This window comes from Phaseolus vulgaris, chromosome 10, assembly GCF_000499845.2.
Source record: "Phaseolus vulgaris cultivar G19833 chromosome 10, P. vulgaris v2.0, whole genome shotgun sequence".
Lineage (NCBI taxonomy): Eukaryota > Viridiplantae > Streptophyta > Magnoliopsida > Fabales > Fabaceae > Phaseolus > Phaseolus vulgaris.
The window spans coordinates 8,695,327-8,709,781 of NC_023750.2; the positions used below are offsets into that span (position 1 = coordinate 8,695,327).

General features: G+C 39.5%; 1 protein-coding gene across 1 annotated transcript; it reads left to right on the forward strand.

Moving 5' to 3' along the window:
• The first annotated feature begins 2,619 nt into the window (after positions 1–2,619).
• LOC137813901 (uncharacterized) lies at positions 2,620–4,140 on the forward strand. The gene has a single exon (XM_068616370.1). It carries the CDS (start codon positions 2,620–2,622, stop codon positions 4,138–4,140), a length of 1,521 nt encoding a protein of 506 aa, XP_068472471.1.
• The last annotated feature ends 10,315 nt before the right edge of the window (positions 4,141–14,455 follow it).

Sequence of the window (14,455 nt, forward strand, 5' to 3'; positions counted from 1 at the left end):
ATATGGCCCAATCAATCACTCTCCCTACTTTTCATTCACCTTTAAGGAAACCATAGCTCCATTGGAGCCCTCCTTGTTCCACTCCTTCCGTTGAGCTTCCGCAAACTCCATAAAAAATCCAAGGAAACCAATCGGTCATGAAGGCAACACCATCATTGTTCCCTCCAAAAACGGTTGAGAACCCAACTTTCTTTGCTCATCAAACAGAAGATATGTGTCTTTTACTCTATAGGATCTCGACCTTATAAGAGATTGTTGAATATCCCTCATTTGGTTTTCTTGACTAAGAAGGTTTGTGGTTTGAAGAGTGTGTTTGGCGAAAATTGATTTGGTAGGTGTAGGATGATGTGTATGAGATGAGGTATTGAAATTGGTGCATGAAGGAATGAAACTTGCAAATCAGTTTTGGTCCTGCGAGAAGGTTTTTTGGTTCATTTGATTACCATGTTGGAGGTGGCTCTGCGTAGAACTGTGCTCAATGGTGGCATGAGTAGGATGTAGAGGCAATGAGCTAGGCTCAACGGTTGTGGGGATGGAAAAAGTGGTTCGAATTGGGCTAGCATAAGTTGGGTTAGGACGAGTTTTCGCATTGAAAGAGTGATGCCACGTTGGCAAAGTGGGTTTAGCTAAGTTATTCCTCTGTAAAAGATTATTACTACAGATTAAGCTTGCCTCTTTTGTGTAACCATTGTCACCCCTTCCTCTGGATACTTATGACATCTTTTCCTTTCCTTTATTTGTGTTGGCTACAAACGTAGGTACATATTGTGGTTGTTTCTTCTGACCTTCCTCAACGACTATAGCAGGATAGTCCTGCGGTACTCCCATGGTGTTTTCTAGTGATATGATGGTTGTGTCCTTTGACTTAGCTTTAACATTGTCCTCTAAATGATCCATCTGTTTGGAGCATTCCGATTGTGAAGATGCCCCCTCCATCGGATCTCTTAAAGACAGAGAATCCGAGACTGTAGAATTAAGAACACCACATCAACACATACATGGAGTCTCTTGGTTCACCTCTTCCCGAACCACCACAAGGTAAATTTCTCCATTAATCTTAACATCTTGTATGAAATCAATATTGTGCCCTATTGTTGTTCTCATTAGCACCCTGAGATATTCAAGGTTGATTCTGGATATTTTTTTTTGGTCAATTGAAATAAATTTCCCATTGGTGGAAACAATTTTTCTAATACAATCTTCTTTCCAAAGAGAAATAGGAAACCCCCAACACCTTGCCCAAACCATTCTATTTTGTGAAATCTCCTCTTCTGACCATGGGGTAATTGAGTCAAACACAGTTTCAAGCCATTCTCTATTTTCTTCTATGATCTTTTCGAAATTGCATTCTTCCTCACTAAAAATGGGCACCGTATTATCACCCAGGTAACTTGTTTTTAGAGAACTCATACCTTCCACAATCAAATTTTCTTGTAAATTGCACAAAAAGGTATATTTGCTTACTCTGCTCACCAAGCATTTATCAAGTCATTCCTTATTAATTACCTCTGTGTTTATATCCATACCCATCCATGCTCCCGTAGAATTAGCACTGAGATTCTGTCTTTTTACCGTTTGTGCATACGTTTGTGGTGTTTCCCTTCTACGCCAAACTTTTGACACCCTGCTAGCTCTTTGGTTTTGTGTATACCTCTTTTGATTAGTCTCCCTTTGTGTTCTTCTGAATCTGACCAAGTTTACATGAATTTTTTTATTGCCAATGGTGATAGCATCGAGTTCTCTTTGGAGACCTTCAACATTACCCACATCAAAGAATCGGACAAAGCCAAATCTTCTAACCCTCATATCAGTCTTTGGGAATGAAAACCTCCTTTATTCTTCCCCATCTATGGAACACCCTCCACATTGTTACGGGCACAAAGGGCAGCAAAGGAAAAAGAACTAAAGAGCAGGGGTTTTAGTAAATGGCCAGACAGTTAGAAAAAGTTTACACGTGGATGAGGGCACGCCCACTGACGACATCAGAAGAAGCAGTAGAATACGTACAACCAATAAGAGGCTCGCAGGGTAAGACCTAAGGGGCAGGCATGATTTGGGTATGACCTCTTTCTGATATTCTTCTTCTTCCTCTGAATCCTTCTTCCTGTAATCACCCTTTGAATATTCCTCTTTTCCCTGCAGGTTGACTCTATAGACAGTCATATAGCCACCATTCTACCCACCCTTTCACGAGCATTGTTATTACCTTTTATTATTGTTCTAATTCCGAGAATTTTGTTCGCTAGTTGTGTGGTTAGTTGAGAACCATACTTAATATATATATCTTCACTCTCTTACATAGGTGCTTTCATTGAGCCACCATGGCTGATAACACAAGAATGGCCACCATGGCAGCGGAGATACGAGCTCACAACGTTGAACTAAAACGCGTAATGGATATCTTGAAGTTACATGACCAAAAACAACGTGCGCACACTGCACAAGTAGAGGCGGCAGCGAACGCTCGCATTGAGCATATTCAATCAATGGTGGAATCACTGCTTCAAAACCAAGCCCAGCTTCATGGTGGATCTAGCATGAACTCTACGCAAACCCACACAGTTCAGCCTAGGCAAGCATTTCAGATTAGGAATGTGAAATTAGATTTTTCTAAATTTAATGGCTTGGATTTTCAAGGCTGAACAATTTTTTGACTATTATGGAACTGCTGATGAGGATAGATTAACTATTGCTGCAATTCATATGGAAGAAGATGTCGTCCCTTGGTTCCAAATGATTCAAAGAACCAACCCATTTATGTCATGGACTACTCTCACCACAGCCTTAGAAACTGAATTTGGCCCTTCACCATTTGATTGTCCACAGGCAGCTTTGTTTAAACTCCAACAAAAAGGATCAGTTTCTGAATATTATCTCCAATTTATGTCCTTAGCTAACCGTTCCAGTAGCTTACCTCAAGAAGCATTGTTGAATTGTTTTGTTAGTGGATTGCATACGGAGTTACAAAGAGATGTGATTGCCCAATCCCCACCTTCCTTATTAAGAGTTGTGGCGTTTGCTAAGCTTTATGAAGACAGATATAACACTAATACCAAGCCTCACTCATCTAATACCATCGCCAGAATTTTCAACCCCAAACCCAACTATTATAACACCCATCATTCTCGCCCTGCACCCTCTAAAAGTCCTCTACCACCATTACTTCCCACACCATCTACCAAACCAATATACAATCCCAACCAAATAAAAAAACTCACTACTGCAGAGATGCAACTTAGAAGAGAAAAGGGCCAATGCTATACATGTGATGAAAAATTCTCATTCAACCATAAATGTCCCAACCGACATTTGATGATTTTGCAAGCTGATGAGGAAGACAGTGAAACAAACATAGTACTTCAACCACCAGAACCCCCAGACACTAAAGATTCATCAAATGAACTCCCTGATGAAGACCTCCACTTATCGTTTGATGCTTTTGAAGGTGTTAGACGTGCCCCAACTATCCGATTTGCAGCAGATCTGCAGGATATGGCCATTCAAGTTATGATAGATGGAGGTAGCAGCGACAACTTTCTTCAACCACGATTGGCTAAGTTCCTGAAGCTTAAAGTGGAACAAAGTCCAAAATTAAGAGTGATGGTGGGAAATAGAAACAGATTGGAAACTGAAGGCTACATTCAGAACATCTCTGTCAATATGCAGGGTGCACAAATTGATCTTCCTGTCTTTTTACTACCTGTTTCTGGGGCTGATTTGATTATTGGTACCAATTGGCTTTCAACCGTAGGCCCTCACATCCATGATTATAGGGATCTCAACATACAATTCCATTATAAAGGGAAACAGGTTACTCTACAGGGAGACCAGTACAACCAGATAAACCTTGAAGTTGCTCAATACCATCACATCAGAAGGCTATATAGCATGGATGCCATTCATGAGTGCTACGCCATTCGAGTTGCAACAACAGTATTTAACAACAAATTGCAGCTGCCAGAACAAATAAAGCCTGCACTTGCAACCTTATTGTACACTTATAGACAAGTGTTTGATGTTCCCATTGGTTTACCCCCTCCCAGGCTGCATGACCACTCTATTCCCTTATTGGAAGGATCCAACCCAGTCAAGGTTAAGCCTTATCGGTATCCTTACAGCCAAAAAGCTCAAATAGAGTAGATGATTCAAGAAATGTTGAATGAAGGGCTAATTTAGCCAAGCACGAGTCCATTTTCATCACCAATCATTCTTGTGAAGAAAAAGGATGGAACATGGCGATTTTGTATGGATTATAGGACTCTTAATGCTCTCACCATCAAGGATAGCTTTCCCATCCCAACCGTCGATAAGTTAATTGATGAACTACATGGAGCCACTCATTTCTCTAAACTTGACCTGAGGTCCGGATATCATCAGATATTGGTAAAACCTGAAGACAGGTATAAAACAGCATTTCGGACTCATCAAGGCCATTATGAATGGCTAGTCATGCCATTTGGCCTCACTAATGCCCCTGTTACTTTCCAGAGTCTAATGAATCACATTTTCCAAGGGTGGCTGAGAAAATTTGTGTTAGTATTCTTTGATGACATATTGGTTTATAGCCCTGATTGGTCCTCTCACTTACAACATCTAGAGACTGTTTTGCAAGTCTTACAGAAGGAACATCTCTTTGCCAAGCTGTCCAAATGTTCTTTTGGTGCCACCAACATTGACTACCTTGGTCACACTATATCCAATGCGGGTATTGCAATGGAGGAAGATAAAATTCGTGCTGTGAAGGATTGGCTAAAACCAACATCTCTCAAGTTATTGATAGGCTTCTTAGGCCTCACAGGCTACTACAGACGGTTTATCAGGAATTACGCCTCTTTGGCAACCCCGCTAACAGATATGCTCAAGAAAGATTTTAAGTTGACCACGGCAAAAAAGGGCACTTTTGTGAAACTGAAAGAAGCTCTTACCTCGTCACCGGTATTAGGACTACCCAACTTTACTCAACCTTTCACTCTCGAAACAGATGCATCAGGGATAGGAATTGGAGTTGTCTTACTGCAGCAAGCTCATCCTGTGGCTTATTATTCTAAGAAATTATTTGCACGACAACAGAAGCAATCTGCTTATGCTAGGGAGTTATATGCCATCACTCAAGCAATTGCCAAATTTAGGCACTACTTGCTAGGCCATAAGTTCACCATCAAAACAAATCAGAAAAGCTTGAAAGAACTCCTTGGTCAATCCCTGCACACCCCAGAACAAAAACAATGGCTTCCTAAATTTCTTGGATATGATTTCACAATTCAATATAAGCCTGGAAAAGAAAATGTGGTAGCTGATGCATTGTCCATATGCATGTCCATGGCTATATCTGAACCTGTCAACCAATGGCTACAAGACATACAAGCAAGGATAAAAAAGGACCCTGAGTTACAAATCATAATGGCCAAACTCGACTCGGAACCAGAAATAGTAAAGCACTTTGTTGTTCACAATGGCATTCTGTTCTGGAAAGCGAACAGTTCTTCCTAATGATGAGGAATTAAAAAAGAAAATTATGACAGAATTTCATAATAACTTAGTTGGAGGCCATGCTGGTAGAGCAAAGACAATCGCTAGAATATGTTCTCATTTCTATTGGGTGAATATGCATCAAGATATCAGAATGTTCGTGCAGAACTGTAAGATATGTCAACAAACCAAAACTGAAACAACTTTTCCTGTCAGACTTTTACAACATCTCCCTATTCCTATCCAAGTATGGGATGATATAGCTATGGATTTCATCATAGGCCTTCCTCCTTCACAAGGTTTTACTGCAATTATGGTCATTGTGGACAGGTTATCCAAATTTGGTCACTTCATTCCAATGAGGTCTGATTTCAACAGCAAACAAGTGGCCGATGCATTTATCAACAATGTGGTGAAATTGCATGGCATTCCAAAGTCCATAGTGTCTGACCGAGATAAGGTTTTTATAAGCTCATTCTGGAAACAACTCTGGAAATTACAGGGTACTACATTGGCCATGAGCTCGACTTATCATCCACAAACAGATGGCCAAACTGAGGTGCTGAACAAAACCTTAGAAATGTACCTTAGGTGTTTTTCCTTCAACAATCCTAGCCAATGGTCTAAGTTGCTTCCTTGTGCTCAATATTGGTATAATATCAGTCACCACAACAGCATTGGCATGCCTCCTTATAAAGCACTTTATGGACTGAATCCACCTACACTGATTAAATACCAGTTGGATGAGAATGATTCACCTATTGTCCAAGCTAATCTGTTGCAACGAGACAAGATAATAGAAAAAATGAAGCTTAGCTTACTCAGAGCTTAGAATTATATGAAACAATATGCTGACAAGAAAAGAAGATCAGTTGACTTTCAAGTGGGAGATTTAGTCCTGGTTAAGCTCCAACCATACAAGCAAAAACAGTGGCTAAGAGACTTAATCAGAAACTGGGATTGAAATACTTTGGGCCATTTCCAATACTAGCTAAGGTTGGTGCAGTCGCATATAGGCTACAACTACCTGATGAAGCTAAGATTCACTCGGTTTTCCATGCCTCTATGCTTAAAAAATTTAGAGGACAACATACCAATCCTTACATTCCTATCCAAAACGGGAATTTGACTCAAGGACCAGTACTACTACCATGGAAGGTATTAGCATCAAGAACCTTGTTGAGAGGAAAATTGAAGATTCCTCAAGTGCTAATTCATTGGCAACACACTCCTACTCATGTTGCTACTTGGGAAGATGTCTCAAACATAGAAGAAGCCTTTCAATCATTCAACCTTGAGGACAAGGTTGCTTCCAATGGGGAGGGTATTGTTACGGGCACAAAGGGCAGCAAAGGAAAAAGAACTAAAAGCAGGGTTTTTTGGTAAATGGCCAGACAGTTAGAAAAAGTTTACACGTGGATGAGGGCACGCCCACTGAGGGCATCAGAAGAAGCAGTAGAATACGTACAACCAATAAGAGGCTCGCAAGGTAAGACCTAAGGGGCAGGCATGATTTGGGTATGACCTCTTTCTGATATTCTTCTTCTTCCTCTGAATCCTTCTTCCTGTAATCACCCTTTGAATATTCCTCTTTTCCCTGCAGGTTGACTCTATAGACAGTCATATAACCACCATTCTACCCACCCTTTCACGAGCATTGTTATTACCTTTTATTATTGTTCTAATTCTGAGAATTTTGTTCGCTAGTTGTGTGGTTAGTTGAGAACCATACTTAATATATATATATATATATCTTCACTCTCTTACACACATCTCTGATTGACCAAAATTGTTAGGAAAACTTGAGAAGAAAAAAGGTGTTTCATTTTTGCTATTTCGTTCCATCTCATCAAGGGAAGTTGCAGATCGATTTTGAGTAACATTCACTCTGATAAATTTGTTGAGTTATCTGTGAAGCAAGTTCTTTACTCTATATCTCAAGTGTGTGTAGCTTGTTGGACCAATATGTTGATAATGGAAGGAAAGAAAAGATCTAGATAACAAAGAGGAAGTTAAATGTTTTATTGATGAATGAGATAGTGAAGTTGGTGTTTTTTTATTGGACGAAATGGCCTCCTCCAATACAATGCAGAGTTGTCGTAGCTTATTCAAAAAATTCAACTTCCTTACTCAGTCATGTCTTATGGAAGGTGGTACTTGTTAGAATTAAAGTTTAAGATGCTGGAAACAATTAAAGTTAAAGTTTGGGGGTCTCACAACTACAAACATACAAATTCATCTTCAATAGATACAATTCCAAACATCCAAACCTTGTTGATATAATACCTAAAACTGCTCCCATATGTGATTTTTAAACTATACATGTAGTTAAGATTACCAAAAAAATCCCAAATCTCAAAAGATTTCTTTCTATCCATTCAAATGTAAGCATGTGTTCTTAAACAGTATTGTTATGTTATGATCTTGTTGAACCTAACTAATCTGAAAGAATATACGAAATAAGATGTATCTCTTCCTTCCTTTTTCGCCAAATTTGTGAAAGTAAAATTTCTAGGCTAGACATTCTGAAACATTAAGAATGTCCTGCAGCTATATAATTATTATATCATACAAGTTGAATACATGTACATGGACACAAACACCAATCAAAGTAAGAGAATGAAGCATTGGATATGTTTGTTGTTATCCATGCCATGTTTTTTCCTAAACCACCATGGAGATTTGCACCTAGTCTAAAATATCATTATTGAAAAGTATATTATTAGAATTTTTTAAAACTAAATGTAAAATTTTAATGTTTTCTTATTTTCTTTCTCTTCTTTATTTACTTTTTAGCAATTTAGAATGAAAGAACATAAAGGTTTAAAAATTAAAGAAATAGAAAATATTATATACTCTTACTATGCTATATATGCATTTCATAGTGATTTCCCAAAAAAAAAAATCTATTTGACGATCCTTTACTTAGAAAATAGTTATCAAGATTCAAACTTTAATCCAAATCTAATATGGGACTTTCGAATTCTTCAAAACTCTTCTCAAGTGTAATTACAATTTGTTGTTGGAATTTATATAATTTTCCAACACTTCTCTACTTCTCAAGTCCAACTTAGTATCTTAGCCTCAAGTGATTGTTTAGTAGGTTTTGTTTATCATAATTTTTTCTTTATGTTACTTGTTCTCAACTAAGTCCAAAACCACATCTAGTGTTCATTTTCATTAGTATGCTTGGACATGTGTTTTTTTTAGTCTCAAAGATTCACTTCTTTTTAGTTGGATTGGACACTATATATTAAGATATTGGACTCTCATAACATGTTATAATTTTTACATAACACAAAATGAGGCAGATTGAGTTGAATCTATTAAACATAAGAGAAATATTGTCCAAAAGCTTCAACCCCTAATTAAACTCTTTACTCCACTACATTTATAATATATAGTTTTATTTAATAGAAAACCATGGTAAAGATGTGAAAGGAATCAAAGTGAAAGGTGAAAAAAAAGTCTATGTTGCTGCTAATGGCAGCACTGTGGAACAACAGTGCATATTTGTCCAACAACTAAATGAATAATGTGTATATACCTTCAAACACCTAATAATTTCAAGCTTTGAATAGGAAATCATGGTGCATGAGCAAGACAAATAACAAAGACAGTATCAAGCTTTGACAAAGAAGCAAGGTATATTCTTCTTCCCCACAATTCATGCTCCCATAGTTCTCATAAACTAGCTGGAGTGAATAGAGGTGTTGAAATTGAAACAATTCACATGGAATTTAGAGGTATTTTAATTGTAGCTATGATAGGAAAAGCTTCTCAATAACAACAGAAAAATAGAAAAAAAAAATAAGAGTTTGGATCAATTATATAAGAGAATTTTAACAAATTAATTTATGTATAAACTAGTTTTGACATGTACAGGAATTAATTTTACTTTTTTTTCTTCTAAAAGTGCTTCACAACCATGTTGTTAATAATATTTATTTATCACATATCTTTGATTTTGAATCCTAATTATCTAAAAGTTTAATCATTATAAAACCTTTAAAACTTTTATTTTGATGTGTTTTGAGAATGATTTTACACTTAGAAAAGTGAAAGAAATTGAAGAATCCAATTGGGAAACGTAAAGTTAACAGTGAAGATTCATTTAAGTTAGGAACATTTCTTGTTTAAGTTAGTGAAGTGAGCATTTCATTTAAGCAAGACAAATTCTTCTTAATTAAGAAAGTGAAGTGAGAAACTCACTTAATTTGGACTAAAGGCTAGGATAAGCTAGCAAAGGTAAGAAGGCCCATTATTATATTTATATTTTTAATTGAGTTTAATTGATGTATAAATAAGAATATTCTTAGACGGTTTTAAATATTTATTTATAGAGTGGAGTATTATTTTGATATAACTTCTAAATTTTACAATAAAATTAATATGATAATTACAAATATTTATTTATTTAAGATCATATTTATTTATACATTCATCAAGGGTATAAATCGTATACACAAAGGCTTATTGAGAAATTCTACATAATTTTTGGAAGATGAAATAAATCCAAAATTGTCAAAGTAATGGCTGGAAAACATATATCTAAATATTAATTATGAATCAACTTCTACCTATATGAAATTACTTTCTAGGAAGAACATGAGTGATTAATTTTGTTAGAATTACATATAATGAGATTTAAACTTGTATAAATACTTAATTTTGAATTTATCACAAGTCTTTTTCTTAAATTATATTATTTTTATTTATGCTTAAGGCTTGTATAATTTCATAACCTTTTATTTTTTTCAATTATAAGATTTGTAACATTGACAAATAATTTTAAATCTAGAATGTTGTAAAAAACACCTAATTAAAATTAATATTATGAATAAATTAATTTTAATTAAGAACTTTTAAAAACTCTTTATCTAATTTGCACGCAATTGAGATCATAATAAATCAACTTAGATTTAATTGCTTAAAGAAGTAGGATTTTAATTATTTAATGAGTTTATTTATTGAGATAAATTTATCTTCTAAATTATTTACATGATAAGTAATTTTTTGAAACTCGTCCTTGTCACATTTATATCATAATTTAATCTTTGTCTTTATAATTTTATTCTTATTTTTAATTTTACTGTTTTTCTTATTTTATCTTTATATTTATCTCTTTATTTTTTATTTTAATTTTAAATTCAAATAATATAGTTACATTTATACCCAAAATTGATAAACAAAGATTTTTTTTCAACTTAAGTACTGCTTTAATTCTTTGGAATTCATACTTCCACATAAAAAAAATTATTTATTATTATGGACAAGGTAAACTCTTGCCAAAATATTTCATCCATAAAATAAAAAAAAGTAATTATTATAATAATAACTAAATTAAATACTATTTTATAACTACAAAATTATTTATATCTAAAATAAATTTTATTATTAATAAAAATTTATAAACTAATTTCTAAATTAATATCTAATATTAATTACCAAGATTTTATCTATCAACTATTTTAGATTTTAAATTATTTTTTAGATTAATTTAAAATAATATATAAATTGGTCAATGATCCTGCCTGTTGACCGGAACGCTAGAACCTGCCTCGTCAAAGGATCGACGTGTGCACCGCTTCTAACCTCCGTCCTTCCTCAAGATCCACCTCAAGAACCTGCAAAGGAACAGAGCGGCGCCGCTGCGGCCAATCGCACTCCAACGCCCAAGTCAGTGACAGAACCACCAAATACTAAGAGCAAGAACACTCAGGAAATCTCAAGGAACCGTGCAATGTTCTCTCTCACAGTATGCTCAAGAACTCGCTAGCGTAAAGAGTATAATCTGAACGTGCGTACCTCAGAAAGTTCGTTGAGAACTCTTATATACCTGGTCACTTTCTCTCTCCTGGCAGTTACAGACCTAGACACGTGGCTCGCATCCAGTCGTACACGTGCCATCATCTGGAGCCTCCTTGACTTGGGTGCTGCTTCTACTCTCATTTGGCTAAGTTACTTATGCATGGTGCTGCCCAGTGCATAGCTAACTTGGGAGTGCGATCTCTTCTGGGATTGGCGAGTTAGGGTGCCTTCATACACCTTCCCTGTGGTCTCGCCGGCCGCCTTCATAATCTGCACTACCTTCATCTTCGGCGATGTGCTTGCCCTGGCGATCTCCAATCACTTGGTCGCCTGAATTATCATCTGGCGACTTCATCTTCAACTGGGCGATCGCCAACTTAATAACTGGCGACTGCACGAGCCCCCGACTTCTTTCCCTTCTGCAAACCTGGCGCCTTGTCAACAAGCCTACACTGTAGCTTGGTGCCACGTCATCACTTCCGACTACCAGGGCGGTACACAAGCCCCCTAGTCTTAAGCGAAGACTTGTCCAGTGAAAAGACTAAAAAGGTCACGCCAATACCGATCTACGTGGCCCTGGCGCAAAATTTAAAGCGGTTGTACTTTCTGCTTCTCTGACGCGTCACCAAACCCCTTACCCATCGCACGACACGTGGCCTCATCAACGGTTACCTTCAGTTAACGTTTGCGCTTCCCAAACCCATTTCGAAAAACCCTTAAACCCATTTTCGCTCCACTGTTCCATCACTTCTCTTCGTATTCTCGAACGCTCCAACCTTCTTCTGCGAAAAAAGCTCTCGACGTTCTTCAACTTCCCGAATCAACAACATTCTTCATCGCCTTCCTGATCATAAAAAGGTACTTCCTTTCCTTCTTCTGCTGGTTTTTACTGCATTTTAACCGATTCGCATCATCCTGTAACTGTCTGGTGCATACGTTGTGGTTTTTTTTTTGCTATTTCTCCTTCTTCGTAACTTAGGGCTTTGTCTTTGTTGCAACGAACCTTCGTTCGTTCGTTCGTCTTTTCACCCTTCGTTCATGGTTAGAGTCAGCCCCTGCAAGTCCTGATTGCCTTTTCCTTTCTTCTTCCTTTGCAGCTTCCACCATGACTCGCTCCAAGATCACCCTGAATCCTCCTCCTTCATCACGAAACCCCTCCTCACAAGCACACAACCCACCGCGAGCGCGCGGTGCCTCATCTTCTCAGGCTGAAAGGCCTGCTCCTTCCCGCCCCCACCCGGCCCAGGCTGCTCCGCCTGCCACCGGAGGAGCCTCCGTTCCCCCACCAGACTTCAAAACCCTGTATCCATGGGCCAACTCGACCCTCTTGAGGGAAACATCTTCCGTGAACACTGCTGGGGCAGTTTTGCGGTTGACTAAGGGGGATGAGCCTCACCAAACATTCCACAAGGAGCACGACGAGAGGATGACAGTGCTGCCTTGCCCCCCCGAGCTGCCGGTTTGCGCCGATGACAAGGCGAACAACGACGGACCCTTCTGCTTCGTCTACACAACTTTATTCAAGAAGGTGAAGCTCAAGTGCGCCCCATCTTCCAGCAATCCTATAAAGACTGGAAGGGAAAGTTCGTCCAAGTGCACCCCAACGACAAGGACGCCTCCCTACTCGACGGCTTTCCCTTGTACTGGGTGGACAAGGGGAAGAAAGAGTCCAAGAGCTGCTTCAGGAGACCCAGAAGTCCTGATAGCATGGGCGCCTTGGACAGAGATCTCTGTTTCTTTTGGAAGAGTGTGGCGGACGCCAACATCACCTTCCTCACCACCACACTCATATGCTTCGAGTTCTACGAGGACCAGCTCGAAATTCGAATAGGTTAGAACATTTAAGCCTTTGTTTTAATACTGCTTCTGTTAACTGTTTCTGGGCGTCTTGTGCATTGTGCGCAAGACTTTGGTTTTATTTTTCTGCACCACTTGTCTGCTTTGTTGCATACTGCCTTATGCACTGATTTTCTCTCTTAGCTAACCCATGCATTTTGGCTCTATGCAGATAACATGCTGGGCAAGGGCAAGCTCGCTGAATTGAGGGCGCTCGCCCGAACCCACGGGTTGGCAACGGGCTCTCAAACAGTGCCCAACTCTGTGGTGGAGATCGCCGCCGCACAGGGCCGATCGCCACCTAAGGGCCCGGCTCCCTCCGATGTCCAACCCGCCGCCCAACGCAAAAAACTTGTCCTCAAAAGGCCCAAAAGGAAAGCCCCCCAGGTGATCCACGAGGAGGAAGAGGAGGACAACGAGGCCACTGAAGATGGCCTTGTTACGAAGAGGAAGAGGGTGGGACCTTCTTCACCACCTGCACCACCCCCTCTTCCCACGTCAACGCCGCCATCCACGCCTGCTCCTCCTCCATCATCGCCACCCCCACAAGCTCCTGCTTCGCCAGTCCAAGCCATTCCACTGGCCACTGCACCACCTGTGGTTGAGGCCCTCGAGCCAAACTTCATGGAGGACCCCCCGAGTGCCTCCACGCCGTACGTATCAGCTGGAGGGGGTCTTCCTTCAAATGCCTCAGCCGCAGACGCTGCTCCAATCGGGGATGAGGTTGCTCATACCTCTCCAATTCTAATCACCGAATCCCCGACGTCGCCACCACGCCCAGAAGCGCATACTGAAGAACCAACTAAAGAAGGTGGCGACGAAAACCAACAACAGGCCCACCTGGTGCCTCTACAAGCAGCAAACCTCCCTCTTGAGGTCACGAGGATGTGGGAGCCTCTATCTGCCAAGCTGAAGACGATAGCAGAAGACATCCCCACCATCATAACCAGAGCTGTGGAGAGTTCCACCAGGAAGCTCCAGGACGACCTCTTCAACCTTAGAACTGAGAACAGCACCATAAGGGTTGAGGTGGAGAAGTTGTCCTTCAATCTGGCACTCGCGGAGATTGAACACTCCCGAGTAGAAGACGCAATGAGCACCGAGCTCAGGTTGGCGCGCAAGGAGGCCACTGATCTCCGCCATAAGGTGCAGCAACTGGCTCAAGAAAAGATCGAACTGGAGAGCAAGATTGTGCCTTATCGCGTCAAGGTGGCTGACCTGGAGGCTCTTATAAAAACTGACGCCGCCAAGGTGAGGAAATTGGAGCAAAGGTCAGCCGACCGAGAGACCCTCCTTGGAAAGGTGGAAAAAGCGAGGGATGACGCCATGGCTGAGCTCG